Below are 23,806 nucleotides of genomic sequence, written 5' to 3'. Positions count from 1 at the left end.
CTATTTAATAAAACTAATTACTAAAACTCTTTTTAATAAAATTAATTATTAGAATTGTATTTCATAAAAGTAATTTAATTATTCTTATTCGTTTTTTTTTAGATGTGATCAAAGAAAAACATGGATGGCATGCAATATCTTCGAATAAGAATTTACTGAAATCACTTGTTTGGTTTGCTTAGAGCTACACTTTTGAAAAGCATTTCTATAAAATTAAATAATTTGTGATCAACGGTGATTGAAACAAAAACTAGTTGCGTTATAAAAAACAATATTGATGTAGAAAAAGTATTCGTTTCACAAAACCTTAAAAATTCGCCAAACTGTTATTGACAACAATGGTACTTAATCAATTTTTTGGCAATTAGTACTACTAGTCTTGTCAAAATAGGCAGTGTTATACTAAAAACCACATATACTTACTGTTAAAATACGACTTATATTTGATTTTATGATACTGTGTAAAAAAAAAAAAACATAGCATCTCTTGTCCAGATAGGAATGGTGAACGCGTGTTAAAGAATTAGTCAGAAATAGATCTTTTTTTATACATTTTGTATACTAAAACAGTATGGTTTTTAAACTATTAGTCATGATAGTCAGCTTTTATCTCCTTTCGATTTGGCACAGTAAAACACGAGGCGAATCATATCTAACTTTCTCAGATAGCAACTTCGGACGCGTGAAAAAATGTTAGGCAAAAAATCGTACTTTTTTACAAATAAAACCAGTGGGGATCCAACACTATTAGTTTTATCTACTTGTTTTAGTTCGACGTAAAAAGACTTATGTAACAATGTATTATTTGTCTACAATGAAATTTTTATAGATTTCCTCTTTTGACTCCTTTCTCTATTTATTTATTTTGATTGGTAAAATTTTCCTGGAGGAGGGAATTGTGCAAATTACAGAAATCCATGCTAAACAATATTTTTTAAACAATATTTTCACCTCATTATTTCCCTTTTCGAACTTTTCTTTATTGATTCTAGAACTGGCTTATTTTATTTTATAGCCACATAAATTTTTTAAACGTTTTAATTTACTGTGCATTTGTGTACACGCACATGGGCAACAAACAAAAGCATTTAAAAAATTCTATATCTTTGAAGTTTTTTATCTATGTATTTGCAACATAAAAATGCTTGTAAATATGTAAAAAAATTTACAAATGCATGGATATTTACATAAGACACAAATTACAATTAATTTGCTCCAAAAAAATTCACTCACATATAAACATCGTGATAATATTAAAAAAATATCGGCTCATTTTCATATAAAAAATTTAATGAAACATTATAAATAAATAAATCATTAAATTTAGTATTAAGTTATAATTTTTTCGAAACTTTTTTTAACCTCATTTTAAGGAATACTTTTTTTTAAAAAAAGAAAAGAAACCAATCAGCAAAGAAATCAGCAGAGAATTCAAGAAATAAATGCATACTGACTTAAATGTTTTACTTAAAATATGCAATATTGCGATTTTTTTAGACAATTTTTGAATGTTACTTAACATAGTAATTAACTATCTAATTTTCTTCTGAAAGCGTGTTTTTTGCTTTCAAGTTAATAAATATTTCTTATGAAGTGCATATTTTTTTTCTTTTCTCGTTCTGATTTTAATTATATGAACAGAAATTTTTTCTATGCAAATTAGTAATACTTAAAAGATTTATAATATATTATTATTTTTAACCAATTAAGCTTATTCTCTGGAATTGCTTCCGCAAAAAATCGCTTTAATATTATTTTTAATAACTTTTTTTCCTTGTAAAGAAACAGAAAAGAATAAAAGTACCCATAAAATATGCAAGAAAAGTAATTTCGATTAAAAAAAATATTAGGATTTGTAAACAAGACTAAAATAAAAATTCAAGGCATTTTTTTAGAAAGAAAAGCGTGCAATTTTTAGCACATTAAGCGTTATTTAAAAAGTAGCTTGATTTCGTACTAGCATTTCGTTATAACTTGAAATAACTTTTTCTATCCCCTTTAGAATATTTATGTTACAAAATGTTAAAAACAAATTACAAGTTGAATATATTTATTTTTAAAATGTAAATTTAAAATTAGAAGATATAAAATTTTTTATAGGCGTTTTGACATTGGTTATCAATAATTCTTTCATTATTCTTCATTGAAAAATTGAAGTATAAATTGAAGTGTCACTTGCTATTCAGTTTCGTTCAATCTCGTTCAATTTCGAATTCAAAGTGAAGCATTAAACTTATTCATTGTCAAAATCTAGTTCATCGCAAAACGAAAGCAATAAAAACATTCCATTCTGTCTGAAGTCGCCAATTTCTAGTGTGATCAAAAAAATGTACTTAGTTTAAATACTTTTTCGATTTCGCAAAGAATGATTAATATCTTCTTAAAATAAATGTACAATTACGAATGTTTTTTTAAAACAAAAACACCCTTAAATTTATTGAAAGCAACTTTAAAGATTTTAATTATTTTGCATAGACGAGAATAAGATGCATAGTCAGCGAAATTTTCAGTTTAGACATTATAAAGAAAAGAACTTGACTTGGAAAGCAAGTTTAGAAATTGGATATAGTTTTAAACATATACTTAAACAATTAAAATAGCTCTTTTTTTTTTAATTTCATATTTTATAACCGTCGTTGAACAGCAGACACTATTTTTGGTTCGCGACTTCTGATGTTGTCCTTGAAATTTTGAACCCAATTCAGAAGACAAGGGAATTCCTGGATCATATATTGGGAGAAATTCACCTTCGTGGAAGACCTTCTGCGGGAACTAGCCTGCATTTGCGTTACATGGAGAAGAAGATCACGAGAACCTCTCACAGTTAGCCTGACTGCAAGGGGACTCTAACCCATGATCCGCATACTGAGGATATTTCACGTCAGCACTGTGATTGGTGAGAGTCGGATGCAGACTCATTTCTTACTAAATGCGTGGTAATAAGTACTTTGGTTTTGCGAAGCCAAAATTTCCGGTAAACTGTTTCCTTATGAACGGAAAAATTACTAAATTAAATGCTTTAAGTACCATATATTTTAGTTTTTAGTACCTTAATTATATTACTGAACAGTAGGGTAATTTTACCAGAATTTCCGCGCAAAACAACATATCCAAATTTTTAGCACCTTCAATTATCTTAAAAAAGGCGTGTGTCAAGGCAATTTAAAAATTCACTTTCTTTAATTGAAGAAAAGGTACCCAATAAGTGATAAATCCCTAATAACGACTTGTCTATTGTAGGCGAAGAAGATGAGAAAATCAACAAAATGCTAGGCTACTACTTTATGTATTCTTTTTATCACAAAATAGATCATAAATAAACATGTCCCATGATTAATAAGAGTAGAACTATTTAACAATTTAATTATAAAAAGAGCAGAAGTACTCAACTCTTTTTTGGAACTACTACACATGAAGACACCTATTCTAGATTTGACAGATTTGTTATAACAATTTGCCGTGCGATATTAATTTGACAATCGTATTTTTTCCAATTGTTGCAGTTCCAGTTATTCATGTCTGCGTATGAAACTGAGTGCCATTCGCGTGTTTGGAAGTGGAAATTATCTCATTTTGTTACACTTTTTTAGTGAAAACTCTCGACAGCTGAAACCGTTATTTGCTCATCACTACATTTATTTTATCTTCCCAAACAAACAAGCAAAAAAATAGTCAATACATTATCTGGAATATTATATCTTTTTAATGTATTACTGACTAATCAACAAATCAATGCATTTGTTCATTTTGTGCTAATTTCGTTAATGATGTTTCTTTTTTTTTATTAGTAGAAAATGTAGGATGGCTATAGTCGTCATTTGCTTATATATTGCCGAAAAATGCTTAACTATAGCCATCATTTGCTTATATATCGTTATAAATTGAATGGCTATAACTGTCATTTGCTTATATATCGCTAACATTTGAGGGGCTATAACCGTTATTTACAGCATGGTGTTAGTAGTTTTATCTTTTGAGGAAACAAAACAGTCTTCTTAAGTTCTTCAAATTTCAAAAGTTCTTAAGGATTAACACCATTCAACTTTACATTAAATATTAAAATACAGAGCATCTGAAACCAACTGACTCAAACTCGGATTGGTACTGGATACGAGATTCGTGGATTCCCCTTTCACATTGGGGAAATTCCCTATGCAGCGTAAGTAGAGTTTTTACCAATAAATACTAAGATTTTAACTCATACAGGCAAGTATAAGTTACTGTTTCATAAAACCATAATTGTTTTTTGTGTGCTTTGTATTGTAAACTGATTAAATGTTATATGCAACACAATATCGTCTGAAGTTATTCGAAACGTCCTAAAAATACGATCCGAGATGATAAAATAGGCTTTTCGCTTATACATCATGATAACTATTATGCCCTAATCAAAATTTATAAGAAACGCCTCGTATTAACAATTTTTTGTCTACTTTTAAAATAAAATATACTTAAAAGTGACCTTAAATATATATATAGATATATATAGATACATTATTTTCTTACTGGCTCAGGGGATAGAGCGCTTGTTTCCAATGAGGTGAACCGGGTTCAAATCCCAGCAAGGACTGGTCGATACGAATTCCGTATCCGACTTACACCGACCACAGAGCTGACGTAAAATATCCTCATTGGTAGACAGATCATGGGTTAGAGTCCTCTGTGATCAGGCTAACCATGAGAAGTTTCCGCTGTTTTACTCTCCATGTAACGCAAATACGGGTTAGTTTCATCAAAAAAATCCACCACGAAGGCAAATTTCTACCAATGCTTGATCCAGAAGTTCCCTTGTCTTTTGGATTGGGTTCAAAATGACAAGGCTACGGAGTTTAACATCAGTAATCGTAAACCCAAAATTGGGTCGGCTGCTCAACTACGTCTATAAATATAAATTTTCTTAAGCGCACTTCTTACGGCATATACATCTGTTCAAAATGAGCATTTCAAATTATACCATTTATTATTTATACAAAAAATAGACAATTATTGAAATACATATTTTTTTTTAAAAAAAATGTATATTGCTCAAGAAGCGCGTTTAAATAAAATGGCTACAGCATTTGATTCCTTTTTCAAGCGCATTTCGAAATGCATCCGTTTTTGAAAACACACGTTTTATTTTTTTTAAATATGTGATTTTAGTTACATCCAAAATAAAAATGTCATTTATGATAATTCGATTATTATATCAAAAAGTGTTACTCTGTCCCTCAAAACTTTGAAAAGTTATTCGGTAATAACTCTAAGATATAAATTTACTATGAATGTATTTGATGTAATGTAATACTGCGTGTTTCTTTTAATGCTGCTGATTCAGGTCATTCAAAAAAAAAGAAGAAAAAAATAGGATCCATGTTATAAATTAGTCCAAAGAAAATTTATCCAGAGAAATGCTAAAGTTAAAATATACTATTCGTCTGGACGCTTTTAATGGAAACAATGAAAGCCTTAAAGTTTAAGTACTACTCATTCTTGCACATGAATTTTATTTTGCTATTCTGTAGATATGTTTAAAAACTTTTAACACAATTATTAGTTTTTTGGGAGTATAGTTATTTCAGATTTTAAATATATTTAACAGAAAAAGCTTTAGAATTCCAGCTGAAATATTTTATTTTTATTAACAGCAAATAAGGTTCCCAACAGAAAAATGAGATTTTATTTCATTCTATATTAACCATCAGAGAATATGTCCGGGAAATCTTTGTTTATTAAGTCATTAATTTCGCTTTCAGTATTTTCCAGTATTTTTTAACATTTTAACAAGTTTTTCTAAATTCAAATTTTAAAATTTCTCACGTTCTTGAAATTTGATAATTAAGATAAATAGAACACGGTACAGTAAAAAAATGAGACAAAAATTATTCAAAAATTTTAATGAGTTAACTGAATAAAAATGAAAATTCCGGTCATATAATTCACCCTAGGTCAGCATGAAGGAAGTTAAATTTTCTCATTAGGCAGACGAATCCTCTGGTATGATCCATTTCTTCGGTTGTCATCAGCATAAAATTAATGAAAGATAAGAAAAAAGTATTGTTTATAAGTTATTTGTTTCTTTAATCCTAATTAAAAGGTATTTAAGTGAAATATTTATGCAACATTCTCTCATATTACATTTTTAATTTTGATTATGATTTTAAATTAAAGACTTAAAATTAAAACATTTTTATTATTAGGTAATCTTAAGATCAAATCAGGATGGGGTATATTTTGAGCTACGTATAAGTTAAACAAAACAGCGTAAATATAGCATACCTTCTGAGCTTCATTCATAGTGTTATATTACCTTATTGTACAACATTGTATGATATTGTAAATATATATTGCATATCATTGTATATTTATAGAAATTGATACATAAACTTATTTGCAATTTTACAAAATTTAAATAATAAGTCAATTATTTTTGCTTTTCTTGAAAGTTCGTAACACTGTGTGCAGTTAAAGTACGCAAGTCATTAAAATAATGAATGCAAACTTTTATAACATAGAAATTTCTCTTTTTGCACAGTTTTTAAACACTTTCTTTGGTGAAAAACATTTAAACAGCTTTTATAGTACTTAAAAATAAAATTATTTAAAAGAAACATGAGATAATGTTGCCATGGTAATTGAACAAATTAATAAAGTTTAAATTTTATCCAATAGAATGGAAAACTAAATCTGTGTAACCAAATCTTTGTTAATACAATAATCAAATTCTTCAAAAATAAAATTATACGAATAATTCTACAGTAATCAAATTTTTTCAATTAAATGTTTTTTAATTTAGTTGTAACAAACTATTTACTCTCAAGAAACAAGAAAAAATGATTGTAGTAATAATGTAATGATTGAAATCAAAAAATGATTACATTACAAAAAATTAATTGTAGTACGGTGAGCGAAGCAAAAATGAAGAAATATTGTATGTCATGACACACAATATTTCTATGTCATAGTAACTTTACATATTTCAGTAATTATAAAAATGTTCATGCATTCAGAAATAAGTAAGAAGAATTGCCTTAAACGTAACATATAATTCTCACCAATCCAACAATGAACATTTTAGCTTTCACTCAGATTTACTTTGAATACTACACAAATGCACAATACTCCGATGCAAGTTAATTTCAATTCTCAAATTAATTTGTAGACAACAATTGATTTAGAAGTGGAGCACGACGAAATTAGTAAACTTTCAAAAAAACAAAATTCAAAATTTGTAAGTGTGTGGAATCATATCGTTGTTTGTGTAATTTTGAATTGAAGAAAATTTCTAACTTTGATGTCACAATCTGTTAAATGTCCAAAAAGAAGATATATCAGCATATTTTGAGAGCTACCAATGCAAAAAAAAAAAAAGTAAAGTCAATGCAATCGCGGAGTTGTTAAGTGAAGCGAGCAGGGGGTAAGACTGCCTAGCCTTCCATACAAATATGTTTCATCCTTTTTCTTCCACAATTGCACAACATTCTTTCAGAAGTAACAAAAAAATTGAGTTATGATCTTGACGCAAATGCGCAATAGTATCATCAATAATTTAATCTCATGTTTTCTAGCAATAAATATCATTCTCACGTATAATACTAAGAATTGAATTTTTCAGTCAAACTTATTTCACTTTATTTTTCTAAGAACATAAAAAGCTTTGTTTCATGCTTAGCACATCAACTGCTTGTTCTAATATTTCTATTGTCACGCATTTCAAGAAAATACTTTTTATTTTATCTTAATTTTCTGAATTCTAAATTTAAATTTCAGAAAACTCTCTACAAGATTTTCGTTACACAGCTTAAATATTCCGTTAAAATGCTGTTGTCCTAGATATTAAAATGTATGCTAAGCTTGAGAAGCATTTTTTTTGGAATTATGTTGAATTAAACCTAAAATTGAATTCCTTTTACCACAATCTTACATAAAGTACGAATGCAGAGTTTTCCTCTTCCCTTGCATTAACATGCAATAGTTGGTAAGTTTAAATATTAGTTTTTAATTTTTAACAAAATAAAGCGGATTGATCTACTTTTCTTTGCACATTTTTAATCAAAGCTTTTTCTAATGTTTTTTAAACAAAATAGTAACGTTTGTACAATTTCTGATTTTTTTTCAATACTCTGTAAAATATTTCGAATCAAATTACGGTATAAAGTATGCATCATCCACAAGATCCATTTTTACCGTAAAATATTATCCCTTAATTTTTGAACCAATTAAGAACGCAACAATAACACAATGTAAGAAATTCCGGATCAAAATAAAGTATAAAGTACTGAGACTTTGAGTGCATCATCCGTAAATTCCATTTTAGCGAAAAATCCATTTTTAGAGTCATTCCATAATTCTTGTAGTAATATTTATATAATTAGAGTAATTCAGTGATTTTACTGTAATTATTTTCTATACAAATTACGGTATATCAGATTTTTTTGCTCCGTAAATTATTTCGGTAAGAATGGAATTCCGATACACTGAGTACTTTTTACCGTTACTTGATTCGAAAATTTTTCACGGTATTCAATAGCCTCTTAATTTCAAAATTACTATTTAATTTTTAATAAAATAAAGTGGAATTCACAGTGTCTACTTTGGGTGCATCATCCGTAAAATCCCTTTTTACCATAAAATAATAAACCGTAATTTTTGCAACAATATTTATTTAATTAGAGCAGTTCAAGGATTTTACGGTCATTATTTTCTATAAAAATGACAGTTTATCAGATTTTTTGTTCGGTAACATGTTAGGAATTATGGGGTAAAAAGTAACGATACCATAAGTGTCAGAACTTTTTACTGTAATTTGATCCAGAGTTTTTTACTGTGTTCAATAGCATGCTAATTTGAAAATGACTGTTTCATTTCTAATAAAATAAATCGCATTGAACTATTTTACTTTTCTTATTTTCTTAAATTAAACTATTTTACCCAATCTTTTTTAAACAAAATACCAGTTGTTCAATATCTAACTGTTTTGTTTTATTTTTAAAAAATAGCATTTTAAGACACTGTATTACAACAACCTTTAAAAGTACAGCGGTAGTTGAAATCTTATTCTCGTTTTAGATTATCTCGCTTCGTCTATTTTATGCCTCACTTTAACAAATCATTAAGAAGAAATAAAATAAAAAAGAGCTCCGGTCATTTAGCGTAGGCAAAACGAAGCATTTTTATCTCGTTTCGAACACATACCTTATTAAAACATTCGACCCAAGTTCCTCTTTTTAATGAAAGGAAGAATTATTTCCTGTGCTAAATCAAACTTGTGACTGAAAACTCCCCTTTCGAAGAACTTATGTTACCATTTCTCAAATTATCGTTCGATTATGTTTACGTTTTCCATTTGTTACGTTGCCGTGTTTACTTGGATTACAGGTAAGGAAAAATCTGTTGTTTTATAGACGTATCTTTTTTTGCACTTGTATTTAATAGAGCATTGACTTTTGCAATTGATTGAGCTTCCTGTTCTAAAAGGTAAATGTTTCCTTGAAAAACACCAATTGCATATCTCAAAAAATATACGAAAAATGTAAATGTTTTGTTGAACAAATATTTACTTAACTGAACAAATATTTGCTTTTGAACGAAAAGGTGTGGAAACTGACATTGTAAATAAGTTTGTAAAAAGTAATATGTATATATATATTAGGTGAACCGGAAAGTAATGCCATATCGGCGAATTAATTATTCATTAGTCTTAAAAAACAATTCTTTTTTGTCTCGATCCATTTCGATTTATCTTCGATCTGGCATTGCAAGGATGTTGCTAACGAAGGTGAATAAATTATTGATTAAAAATGAAATCTTAATAACAAATATCAAATGTACCGAAACGACACACAAAAAGAGAGTTATGCATTTAGTAAGATAGGAATAGCAATAGGCAATAGGCTTAGTAAGATAGGAATAGGAATAGCAATAGGCTTGAGAGCGATACAAATCCGTTAAGAGACGGAAGGACCTAGGACAGGGGGGGGGGCTAGAGTGTGGACATGGGGCTAGAGTCGACATCTTAAATAACTATTTATTTCAAAATTTCCTCTGTGAGATACTGTAGATTGAAAACACTAATGATATACCATGTGTCAAAAAAAAACTGATCAACCTGAATAACTTTTGATGTAATGATCAGATCATCATGTTTTAGGACGCAATTGTAATGGTTCGAGGGGATGATCTCAAACATGCTAAGTAATTAACGCAGACGATATTTTAAATCACGAAATCAGACACAAAAACGTATTTATCTCTGAACATACCTTTTTATGATGGATTAAAATGGTTGACTTCTAAAATATAGGAGGTTTGAGGGGGCTGAGTTCTAAAATATAGTCGCAATATGAGAAATAGTGTCCTAATAGTTTGGTCAGGAGGGCGGTTCAAAATGTTGACCCCTTAATGTTAATTTTGCTTTTGTATATTTCGTCATATCTGAAGAATTTTTTAACCGATTTAAAACACATTTTTCACACAATTATAAAAATCATTTATCCAAGTATAATTCCCTGAAAAAAATAGCTTTTATTAAATGTGTGATATTTTTCATTTCTTAATTTAATATTGGTCAAATATATTTTGATTTGTAAAGTGTACAATTTTTTACATCATTTAAAAAAATATCAAGATATATCGAAATGCGCAAAAAGTAAGCTTAACATTAAGATGTCAAAACTTTGGACCTCTCTCCTGAGCAAACTATTAAGATCCTATTTCACAGATTGAAACTACCCTTATATTTCGGGAATCCGAGATTTGAATCCGTCATAAAATGGTGTGTTCATTCAGAGAAAGTACGTTTTTGTGTCTGATTTCGTTAACTTAAAATATCGTCAGCACTAAATAATCAGCATATTTGAAGTCAACCTCTCGAACCATTAAGATTGAGTCCTAGAACGTGAAGATCTGATCCTTAGATCAAAAGTTACTTAGGGTGGTTCATTTTTTTAGCGCATTGTACATATTTAAGTGTAGCTGCATAACCATACTAATGTAGACACATCGTGGTGGGCTTAGTGTGGACATGTCCGCTCTGACCCTATTCAATTTCTAATGGCAGAAATATGAATGGACGTTATTTATTTTCTAATTAGCTAAATGTAATTTATTAGAATATGTCTTAACAAACAATATTTTTAATCTGAAATAAAAAAATTAATTTAGCAGTCTTTATAATAATCTACTCTTTAAAGCAGAGGTTTCACCAAGTTTATTAAAAGAATATAATTTACAAATGAATTAAAGTAGAAAACATATTTTTTAATATCCATTTATTTGTTTGTCCTACATTTAACTGAAACAGAACATCTCTTAACAATACCGTTTTCTCTTTTGCTACTTGTTTACACTGCCCCAGTGACGCAAAATATCGCTTTAAGCCATAAACTTTGAGTGTTGTCCATTCACGCAGTTTGATCAACAAGTAAAAACAGGTTATTATAATTGATTTAGCTTAAAATTCGTTTTGTGTCTGTCAGTGTAGCAGAAGTAAACTATTTAAAACGTATCTTAAACCCGCAACAACAGCTACGCGTGTTGTTTTCGGAGAACGTGAATGACAAAATTACAATAGAAACTTCGTTACGACATTGAATTAATACAAGTTAACGAAATTTTATTTTATTTTATAACCCTCTGTGAATAGCCAATCCAATTTTAAATTTACGACAATCACGTTTAATGCCTTGTAATTTTGAGCCCAATCCAGAAGACAATGGAACTCCTGGATCACGCATTGAGAGAAATTCGCCTTCGTGGCGGAATTTTTGAAGGAGCTTACCCGTATTTGCGTTACGTTCAGAGGTAAATATGCAACAACCTCCCTCGGTTAGCCCGGCGGAAAAGGGATTTTAACTCATGATCCGGCTAAAACTGAGGATATTTTTCGACCTATAAAGTCGGTGCGAGTCGGGTTTGGAATTCGGCATTCATCAGCTATCGTTGGGATTCGAACCTGGAACACCTCCTAGAGGGTTGAGCGCGCTAGTGTTCTAGTCAAGTTTACAACGTTGTGCATTATGTTGGTATAGTGGAAGTTGTTTGTGAATAGTGGCTCAAAATTGTTTGTGAATAGTGGGATCAAAATATTAGCTGAATAGGACAATTCTATATAGGGCTTACATTTTCTAAATATTGGCTTTAAAATATTGATTGAATTGAACGATTTTATATAGAACTGATATTTGCAAAATAGAATGACCCCATAAAACTTATTCAACAAAAATTAATGAATACTTGGTCTAGTGCCGGTCCATTTTGTTACCGATGGCTGAAATATTTAGAATTTAAATATAAAACAGCAGTTTACGTGAACAGATATCTAAATAAGAATAAATTTAATTGATTATTTTAAATTTTAGAAATTTTATGACCCGTAAATTATTTCGATCTATATATTTTAAAATTTTGCAAAATTCGAACTGTTTAAAAATAATATTGCTATAACAACAGAAATTTGGAATTCATAGTAGAATATTTCAAATTTCTCAAAAAATTAATCTACAATTTAAAAGATTACACAATTTTATTTAGTCTTAGAAATATAAAATTTAAAATAAAGACGCTTTTTTGCAAAGTGAAACCGCAGATAAATCGCGTAAAAATTTGCTATGAATACGTGAATTAGTATAACGTCCTAACCAAACAAATAAGTAAAACATGTTAATAAGCTTAAAATATATAAATTTGTAATATTGCAATTTAAATTTTTTATCGCATTTTATATAAAATGTTAAACGTTTTTCCTTTCAAGAAATTAGTTTTGTTTATTGTTTACGTCACGCTAAACCTACACTAATGAGCTAATGGTGGCGTTACTCCAGACACTAAGATTTCCTTCTTATATTTCAGTGTCACTTGTGGAAGCTAGTATATGTGAGCATAACGCGCATGGAAGGTTTTGTCATAAGCTTTTCCCAACTTCTAATATCAAAGAATATGGGTTTGTACCTAATGAAGAAGAACTCTCTCAATTATGTCCGTAAGTTGCATCATTTGGCCATTCATTGTTGTGAAAAATTAATCTTAATTAGGCACTCGCACTTCAAGAAGAAGAGCTCCCATACCCACACATGTGACCTCTGACGTCAACTAATCTTTATCAGCAATATGATGTATTAAAGTTGAGCTAAGTTTCTCTACACAAGTTAGAATGTTAATCAATGATAAGTTAATTAAATACAGAACCGTATCGCACATCGAATTCATTGAAATATAATTCTTTCTCGTCTACATCTTTTATTTAACTTAGATTTATTATTTGTTTATGTATTTTATTGTAACCGTGATATATTTTTGTTTTGTGTACCTGGCAGCTTCGATGCATAAGTTTGTTTGTTTCACATGGCTATATTTAGTGAAAGAATTGAAATTTTTGAGAAAGAATCTTTGTGAAAGAATTTAGAATGCGTTACTTAAAAGAATCGATACTTGACGGGCTTGGCTTACTCGAAATAGAATGGAAAGTACTGTTGCTAACGTTAACAAACGCCAAATTTCAACCACCAATCAGGATCGAGATACCCACACTACGTCACTTGCAAGTATCCCATTAAGAAGGAATAAATGACAACATAAGGGGAGACATGAAAAGTTTTACCAACACTAATTTTTTGTACTTTAAAAATGCACGAATTAAAATATTTTTGTATTTCAAAAAATTATGCTCAGCACCAAATTAAAGCCCATTTTTTTCTGTTTATTAGATTAAAAAAGTTAGTAAAAATCACAAGTGATATACTATGAGTGCTTAGGTTAATGTACAGTACGAAAATAAACATGAAACAACCTGAGTAAATTTTAATCAAATGATTGGATATGCAGGTACCAGAACTCAGTCTTAATGTTTTAAAGGAGTTACCTGAAATATGCCAATTAATAAATGCAGATCCATTTTGAGTCACAAAATCACCGAAAATCACTTGATGTCTTTTTTTTCGACGTATTTGTATTTCGCACCCTCAAAACAAAGGAAATATGGAAAATATGGCCCTAATAGTTTGGTTTGAAGAGCTGTCTAAGATTAGGATCACTATTGTGAATTTTATTTTTAGCGTATATATAATACGTATATATATTTAGCGTAATTTTATTTTTAGCGTATAAAACATATTAAGCCTTTTAGAAAATCGCAATATACACGCCAATGTTTAAGAAAAATGCAACACTATGAAGAAATCGACAGAAATTTATAAAATTTAGTCATCATGCTATTGATAGTGGTGCAAATAAACGATCAAATTCACATGACAAAAAAAAGAACGGCGGAAATCAGTATTTTATGTGTAAACCACGCTGGTCAACGAGGGCCTGCGTTCGTCGTGACATTGAATCAAGCAGGTTCTGAATATAATTTTTGGTAATTGCATTCCATGTGGTTTTGAACTGACGCCAAAGTTCAGTCTTACTGTGTGATTTACTGTACATGACTTATCAGCTGTACGAGCAAGAAGCCGACCGTTGAAATCGAAGACATGTTCAACGGATGATATATCTAGGGGATATGCGGGCCATGGAAGAAGCGATACCAACTGTTCAGTAAAGAAGGCTAGTGCAGTCTTAGAAACACTTGCATGGTCATAATCCTGCTGAAATACAGCGGTTCCTGGAATGCATCGAATAATTGGAAAGACCTTTGGATTCACAATTTCCCTTATGTCATGATCATTGTTCAGGTTGCCCGCAATTTGCCACTCAATGGGATCGACAATTATACCCAATAACTTCTCAGACCATAATGCTGGCGTTTGTGCGATATGCGGTTGCACAATACACTGTGGGGGCTGACGTTTCCCTCTGTAGCGTATGACGCGTACACTTACATCATTGCACTCTAGAATGCAGCGAGATTCGTCGGAGAAAACAATTTGATGCCCTTGAGCACACTATGGACTGTGTTGCTGACCCCATTGAAGTCGGAGGAGCCGGTGATTGAAAAACAGAGGAATACTGGGAAGAGAAATCTTTTCACGCAGTTGATGCTGCAGCAGATAGCTACGAGCAGTCAAACTTGAAAACAAAACACCTGTAGCTATTCTCCAGCGTTTTGCTAATCTACGAAAAGACTCTATACGGTCCGTCATAGCGATGCGGATGAGGTGTTTATCATCCCAAACTATTGTACAGTGGCGTAAGTACTACTACAATTATTAAACATTAATTCACATACATATAATATATGTTAACTCGATTCCATCTTGGAGTACCTTTAGATGGATGGAGGTTGGCATACTCGGTAACCGCTCCCCCTACATAATACCCCGTGATATGAACTCGCCTACATCGAAAGTAACCCCAAATTCGATTAATGGTCCACACTGAACAGTTGACTTGCTATTTGTGACTGAGTTATCATCCTAATCACGCTGTTACAACTCAGTCTCTGTGACACACAGCGGGATCCTACACACACTAGACTGCTACTAGCAACACAGGAGTGACTACAAACACAACCAAAAACTTAATACAGCTCTCACCACAAACACTTAAAATCCGGTGATCTTAATACACCTTTCCCCAAAATTACATTGTATCAACTAGTGATATCCGATCATCGAATTCGATCCCAGATAAAATTCTAGTATAGCAGTATTGAGGCCATCAAATACCATTACAATTATTAAACATCACTTCACTAGTGTATAAGACACATTAACTCGATTCTATATTTGGGTACCGTTAGATAGATGAAGGTTGGCATAGTCGGTAACCTTTCCTCTCACAGAACTATTGCGTTCTCCACTGCCAGGTTCTCACCCTGTTTGTGTTTCCTGTGTTCCCTTTTTTCCAAACAGGCACTGCTGTTGAGGCATTACACAGCGTGTTGGCTGCAATTCCCGATACGAAAATCTTTACAGCTTTTATTTTTAAAGCTTTTTTATGTATAAATGGAGCAAGCGACTGATAAGAAGTCAGATCTCGCTCCGCACATGCGCAATCGCTTTGTAATTCTAATCACTTGCCTCTCTTACCTCACTTTATATTTCATGTAAATTGGATTCAATTCGCATAACTCCTTCTTAGTGTTGAAGTTTTCATAAACATGAGTGTATTTTAACTCGAATATAAAAACTATCAAAACCAATTATGTTTCAAAGATGAAAAAATTAAGTCGCAAATGCTTTTTATTTCCTCAAAATAGTGACTTTTCTTCATATTGACATTTTGCGCCATTTTTAGAATCAATATACAGGTTGCTTGTTGATTATTCATGAATAACTGTTGCACAAATTTACAGCTGTTTAAAAATTAGCTTATTATGCGCTAAAAAATTTTTCATTTGACAATTTTTCATGTTTGAAGAAACTTTTAGATTAGATTTGTTTGTTTTTTCCAACAGTAAAGAAATATCTTATGTTTTCTTAGATTCAATTTTTGTTTGTAACGTTCCTTTATACATTTAGTTATTGCTGTAAATTTTTAATTGTTCTTTTACTTTTCATTGGTCAAACTTATGTCATAGTAGGACAAATCACCGGCAAGTGAGAAGGTTTGTCCCCGTGTGTACGTAGACAATATATAATAAAAAATCGTAGTTTAAGTAAAAAGTAATAACGGTAACAAATGACAAAAATTATAATTTATAAAATAACGAAAAACTAAAAAAATTATATTAAAATAAAGAACATAAATGTTTTATGCAAAACGATGACAAAAAATCTTTGTAGTTTCTAAAATGACTTTTATATTATTCCATGTGTTCCAAAATGCTCTTTAAAGAAACATTTGAAAACGGTTAACTCTAAAAAACCAGTAATTTTCATTCGATCATCTAAACAATAATACAATTGCTTTCGAGAAACCAATGCTTATAAAATAAATAAATAAATGCTTAAAAAATAGCAGATATCAACATTTTGTTGATCGAAACTCCATTTATTTTGTTTTCATACACGTTTCAAAAAATAATCATTCAAAATTTAATTCCCAATGTAAATATCGAAAATAAGTTTTACTCAGTCTTAAGGCAATTCACTATTTTTTTTCCTCTGTTAGCTCAATATTTTTAGAAGCTTTAAGCTGAAGCTTTTTTATACTGTTTCATACATAATAACATAAAAAAGCATATATTCGCAAACTTTGCCTAAATTTACATAAAATTAGTTTACTGCAGTATTGTTTTACATTTATTTTCAAGAAAATAATTTTAAAAACCATTTTTGCAAACTTTACTTAAAAACGAATAAAAGAAGTAAACGGCAGAATTGTTTTTTGTATATTATTTCAAAATTAATAATATCGAGAAAAAAAACTCGCAGTCTTTAAGTACATAAAATTTTCAATTCACGTCTTGATTAATTTTGTTTTGTTTTATAACCAGCGTTGACACATATTGAATTTATGGCTGCATTAATGTTTAACTTAGTAAACTGCTAATGTTAACTTCGAATTCTACTCAGGAAACAGGAGAACTCCTATATCAAGCATTGGGGTAAATTTTCCTACGTGAAGGCTTTTATAGATGGAAAACATTTTCGCAACTGAGAGAAAGGAATGATTTGAACTCCCACTGCTTGACCGACCGGTGTAAGGGAGGAGCAGTATACTAATTGACCGTCCATTGCTAAGATTCGAACCTGGGTCGTATATGGAGAGAAAAGTTCTCCATGCTTTGATCCATCACGGGGGCTAACTTTATTTTGACTGTAAAACCCGGTTTCAAATTTTAATTACTACGTCAAATACAATAGCGGTCAAGCATATACGGTTTCAAGATCGAACTTATTTCCATAAATCTCCTGAGAACAGAAAATTTAACTGCATTTCTGTGGTTAAGTTTGTTATAGTTTGTTGTAGCTATATTTCAATCGCTTAATTTAGACATGTTTGCTTCTAAACTTTCTAACAATACGTTATTCTATTGACAGGAAAGTCTTGCTTTACTTTGATTGTTTAAAGAGCTTCATAGTAATTTACTGTCCGAATGATTCTGGCATAATAGAGTCAACATTTTCAACACACGCTGTAGCAAGAGAACTTTGCTCAGTTCAATCAAGGTTGCATAAAGGTAAATATATCGCAATTCTTGCTTTAAAAATATTTAAGCATTCATTTAATGACATTATTTACTTACGTTTAATTTTTTTTAGATATTTGAAAGCGTATTGACTATAACATTTTAGCAATACAATAATTTCTTAAGAAGTTAGGCTTAAAAATAAAATAAAAAAACATCTTCTCTCCACTTCTGACTCTAAGTTCTTATTGATGCCGATTATCTGGAAAATGATCTCAATTCTACCCAGCTTCGGCATTGCGCATGGAAATTTATCTTGTTTTGATTTGCCTCCTATTGCCACCGCAGCTTAACTAAGTAATTTAAAATTTTATTATTCACTTGTCGTCCACGCTATTGTGAGCGTCGTATTTTGGGCGTTATATATTATTACTAATAATGAGCAATTAAAAAAAAGAGCACTGATACATACTCACATAGAATAATCGGATTCTGATCTCCAGACTACTTCAATTGAAAAGGGGATTTCCTTTAAAAGGTTTCTCCAGTGAAGGTAGGTGTAAAGATGCATGTTAAATTAAAATGAGTTCAATATTTTTGATGTTTTTTAAAAGTGAAAATGTACAGTGCTAAAAATAAAAAGAAGACCACCCTGAATAACTTTTTTGATCACATCTTCACATTCTAGTGACTCCATCTTAATGGCTTGAAGGGGTGATCTCAAATATGCAAATTAATTAGTGCAGATGATATTTTAAGTCATGAAATCACACACAAAACGTACTTTCTCTGAATAAGCATACCTCTTTTTTCAACGGATTCAGATTTTTGAACCCCAGAATACAGGGTAGGGTAGCAGCAATCTGGGAAATATGGTCCTCATAGTTTGGTCAGGAGAGCGATTCAAAGTTTGAACCCTCTAATCTTAATTTTATTTTTTGCTTATTTCGCCATACCTCGAAAACTTCTATAGCGAATTGAAAAATCCTTGTGCATAGTTATAAAATTCATTTTTGCAAAGATAATTCCATGCAAAAAAAATTTAGTAAGTGTTTACCATTTTTTATTATTTTATTTAATAAGAGTCGTAAAACTTTTGAATTATGAAGTATGTAAATTTTGACAGAATTTTCAAGTATCTAATTTTACATGGCAGAATACAAACTTCAGCGAAATCGGTTGATTAGTTCCTGAGAAATCAAATGTTGAATATTTTACTTTTTTTTAAATTTAATTTCTCAGGAACTATCCAGCCGATTTCTCTTAAATTTTTGTATTTTGCCATGTAAAAGGAGATACTTTAAAGTTATGTAAGCAATTGTATACCTTACAATTCAAAATTTTTTTTCGACTATTGCTATATAATATAATGAAAAACAGTAAATATTTACTAAAACTCGTGAATTTATCTTTGGATAAACGAATTAATAACTGCGCTCAAAGAATTTTCAATTCTCTTAAGAAGTTCTCGAGATAGGACGAAATACGCAAAAAGATAAATTAGCATTAAGGGGTCAAAATTTTGCTCCCCTCTCCTGACCAAACAAACTATACAGACCCTATTTCCCAGATTGTGGCTAGCTCCTATGTTTTGGGGGTCAAAAATTCGAATACGTCGAAAAAAAGACACGTTTATTTAGAAAATGTACGTTTTTGTGTCTGATTTCGCAACTTAAAATATCGTCTGCACTAATTAAGTAGCATATTTTATGTCACTCCCTCAAATCAAACCTCATCATTAGATCAAAAGTTATTCAGAGTGGTCCATTTGCTCCAATAATTAAAAAAAAACAGTGTTTTTTTAAAAATTGAAGTAGAAAAACTATTTGAAATAAGTTCTTTAATTTACGTCAACCAAAATACTGAAACTGATACAAAAAGTGAAATATTTTTCTTCCATTCTTTAAATTTAATTTGATAAAGAATACAAAAAATGTGCGGCCATTATGAAGTGTACAAGAAAAAGTGTTTTCTCGGGGGGAAATGACTAGGCAATAATGCAATACAATAGTTTCTTCAAAAAGTAACATCGTTATTGTAGCCGATGTTCGACTCAACCTATACCACCTAAAACACATGTAAAGGTGAAAAACAGAAGATTTTAGTATGATTATGGATGGTGTTCGAAAAAAATCTCATTTGTTGAGTTCTTAAGATCGCCATTTATCTAATTTTCAATATAAATCGAGAGAATACTTTATGTTTTATGCACTCTTTTTTTTGTAATAAATTGGTCTATGAATAACCACGATCCAAGATTCTTAACATTTAATATATTATGGTACTAAGTTATTTAATATGTTATAGTACTGTTCCAAACCAGGACTCTTTTTTAGATTGTTTCAATTTTTATTTAAATTTCATTTTTTTTTTAATTTTATTTATTCAATTTCCAGATAACACTGTTGTGCTTCTGAGTCTTAAAAATTTGACCGACCTCTAGTGATTTATACCGGTCACATTAGATGTAATGACAATTAACATCATTATAATTGTCATCATGGAGCGGTGATGGCTCAAGGGATAGAGCGTTCGTCTTCCAATGAGGTGAACCGGGTTCAAATCCCAGCGATAGCTGGTCGATACGAATTCCGCATACGGCTTGCACCGACCACCGTGCTGATGTAAAATATCCTCAGCGGTAGATGGATAATGAGTTAGAACCCCTTGCTGTCAGGTCAACCGTGGAAGGTTTTCGTGGTTTTCCTCTCCATGTAACGCAAATGCGGGTTAGTTCCATCAAAAAAGTCCTCCACGAAAGCAATTTTCTGACTATACATGATCCATGAGATTCCTTGTCTTCTGGATTGGGTTCAAAATGACAAGGATACGGAGTTGAACATTAGTAGTCGTAAGCCCTAAATTGGGTCGGCTGTTCAACGACGGTTATAAAATAAAATAAAATTGTCATTATTACAATTGTTATGTTCTAGTCTCTGATTTAAAGTACGTCTTACATTAAATTAAAGACTTTTTCTTTAATATTTCCAAAATTTTGTTTTAATTTCCTTTATAAAATTTAATTTTGTTATAAAAATTTTGCACGTGCGTATGAAAAATTTACATTGTATACTTTACATTTTATTGTGAATAAATTATAAATTCATTATTCAATTTCATAAAGGATATATTAAAAGTGTTCCTTGTTACAAGAGCATACAAAAGCTCGGAATACCCTCCCAATGCGGTCAAAAGGCGGAAACTGTATACAATGGTTACTTACAAGATGCCAATGAGGATTACGATGTGTTAGAAGATTCTGATCGAAATCGGCATAGATATTGTATGTAAGTAATACCCTATTTAAATAAAATGTAAAAACCTTTATATTAGTAATAAATGATAGCGTTAGAAGATTTTTTTATCGAAATCGTCATAGTATACGTAAGTAATACCTTATGTAAGTGAACATCTTTCTATTAGTCAAATAGTGTTAGAAGATTCCAATCGAAATCGTCATAGACATTGTATGCAAGTAACGCCCTATTTAAATTTTAAAAAGAAAACCTTTATATCAGTGATGGATGATAGGTCTAGAAGATTCTGATCAAAATCGTCATAGATAGATGTACGTACGTAATATCCTATTTAAATAAATATGTGTTAGAAGAAAGAGAGTTAGATAATTCTGATCGAAATCATCATAGATATTGTGTGTAAGTAATATTCTATTTACATAAAAAAAACTTTATGTTAGTAGTAAATGATAACGTTAGAAGATTTTTATCGAAATCTCCATAGTGTATGTAAGTAATAAAACAATTTTAAGTAAATATCTTTCTATTAGTCAATAGTGTTAGAAGATTCCAATCGAAATCGTCATAGACATTATATGTAAGTAATATCCTATTCAAATTTTAAAAAAAAAGAATTTTATATTATTGATGAATGATAGAGCTAGAAGATTCTGATCTAAATCTTCATAGTGTTCGTACGTAATATCCTATTTAAATAAATATCTGTTAGAAGAGAGAAAATTAAATAATTCTGATCGAAATCATCATAGATATTGTATGTAAGTTATACCCTATTTAATTAAACAAAACTCTTTCTATTAGTGATAAATGATAGTGTTATACTCCGTTTCATCTCAAGTTGGCCTTGAGCAGAAAGGCAGATAGACCGATAGTTAGTTGGAGGCATAAGGTAGCAAAAAAGGAGAGAAAGTGGCCAGTATTGGCGTTAAAGAAAACAAAGGGTCGATTTTTTTTTTCTTTTACTAATAATTACTAAAAATTTTTACGAAATACAGAAAAGAACAAGATTTAAGATTTTTTTAGAACATTTCTAATAATAATTGATTTGAGATAGTAATTGAAAGCTGATTTCGTATTATGATTTTTAAAAAACAGATAGTATTCCTATTATTTTTTAACTAAACGAAACTAATTCTAAACGAAACAAAATTATATTTAAAAGGAATTTTTTTTTATTAAATCTAAGTTAAAAAAAATACACAGGTGCTCACAAATATTTTACCTTAGATATTTATTTTTCTATGCAACCTTTTTTTTATAGATTATTTTGTAGATATTTTTTATAAATGGATTATTTTTATAGATAGATTATTACATCATGTAGAAACTAAGAACTGAATTGTTCTAAACGTCCATTGTCGAAAGAACGTTAAGTTGAGAATTAAATCAATCTTCATTTACTCCATGTGGTAAAAGTCACCCAATTTCTTTTCTCACAAAGATCTTACAAATACTTTACAATTAGGGAAAAAAACATCTTACAATTGTTTTTACAATTTTAAATCTGTAACAGTTGTACGGCTTTCTTGTTGGTAATGAATCTAAAAATTTGCACAAAGAGTCTTGTTTTTCAAATACCAATTACTTAATCTAAATAATCTGTTTCAGTGAGGAAGCATACAAGATGGCCTGCATTTCTCAAAATATATTTGAGGTTTGTGATGAAGCTGCCCAAAATACATTTGATGAACTGATTGTAAAGTCTAAAGCTCTAAGAAGGGTATGCACACAAGCCAACATTGTTGAACTACGTACCGATTTTATAGACTTTCTGTTCATTGATGAAGAAGATGAAGACCATTTACGAACATTTTTTGATTTTTAGAAAAAAACTTAATTCTGATCACTAATATTAGCACTAATATAGTAAATCCTATCGCTCTAGCAAATAAGCATTTCTTCATCAATTGGAGAATAAATCTATAAATCTGTAGCATTTTCTCTTGTTTTATAAAATACTGCATTTCCATGCAAGTGCTAGATCGTCTGTAAAATTTTCTCAATTACTTTTTGCTTTTGCATTTGATAATTACATGGGCAGAATCATTTTTTAGGCAAATAGACATCAACTGCATGTTTGAAAAAAAGCCTGACTGACGCTATAAGGGTTAAATGCATTTTACAGCATTACAAATCATCCCTTAGAATAATAACTCTAACTTTACAAAATAACAGGTCACTTTATTAGGTCATTTAGGATGCATACATATACTAACTGTTAAAATAAAATTAGTTTGTAAATCAAACATACGCATAGCAGATAGAGTATTAGGGTGAATTCGAACTAGGCTTAACAAAGAAGGAGTAGATGATATGGTATTTTTTTTTATTTACGTCTCACTAGACCTGCACAGTGGGCTATTGGCGAAGGTTTGAAAAACATCCCTGAGCATGATCCGAAGACATGCCATCGCAAATTTTGATCCTCTGCAGAGGGGATGACTCCCCCGCTTTAGCAGCCGGACGACCTGCCCGCTGATTCGAGCACTTTACAGTAGAACAGTTTAATGAGGACCGATACTGCGCACCCACGGTCCCTACACAGGCTGATCAAAGTGGTCACCCACCCGCTTACTGATCGCAGCCAGTGATGCTTGACTTCGGTCTTCTACTGGTA

The 23,806-nt window shown here is 30.4% G+C and overlaps 1 protein-coding gene across 1 annotated transcript; it reads left to right on the top strand.

Annotated features, from left to right (window-relative positions):
* Positions 1-15,863: 15,863 nt before the first annotated feature.
* On the top strand, positions 15,864-23,122 carry LOC107440374 (uncharacterized). The gene is made up of 4 exons (XM_071186103.1): positions 15,864-15,964; positions 17,844-17,983; positions 21,057-21,219; positions 22,798-23,122. The coding sequence occupies exons 1-4, from the start codon at positions 15,864-15,866 to the stop codon at positions 23,012-23,014; spliced, it is 621 nt and encodes a 206-aa protein (XP_071042204.1). The 3' UTR covers positions 23,015-23,122.
* Positions 23,123-23,806: the final 684 nt, after the last annotated feature.

Source organism: Parasteatoda tepidariorum, chromosome 1, assembly GCF_043381705.1.
Source record: "Parasteatoda tepidariorum isolate YZ-2023 chromosome 1, CAS_Ptep_4.0, whole genome shotgun sequence".
NCBI lineage: Eukaryota > Metazoa > Arthropoda > Arachnida > Araneae > Theridiidae > Parasteatoda > Parasteatoda tepidariorum.
The sequence above is the reverse complement of the archived record's forward strand: the minus strand, read 5'-3'. Positions and strand labels throughout refer to the sequence as shown.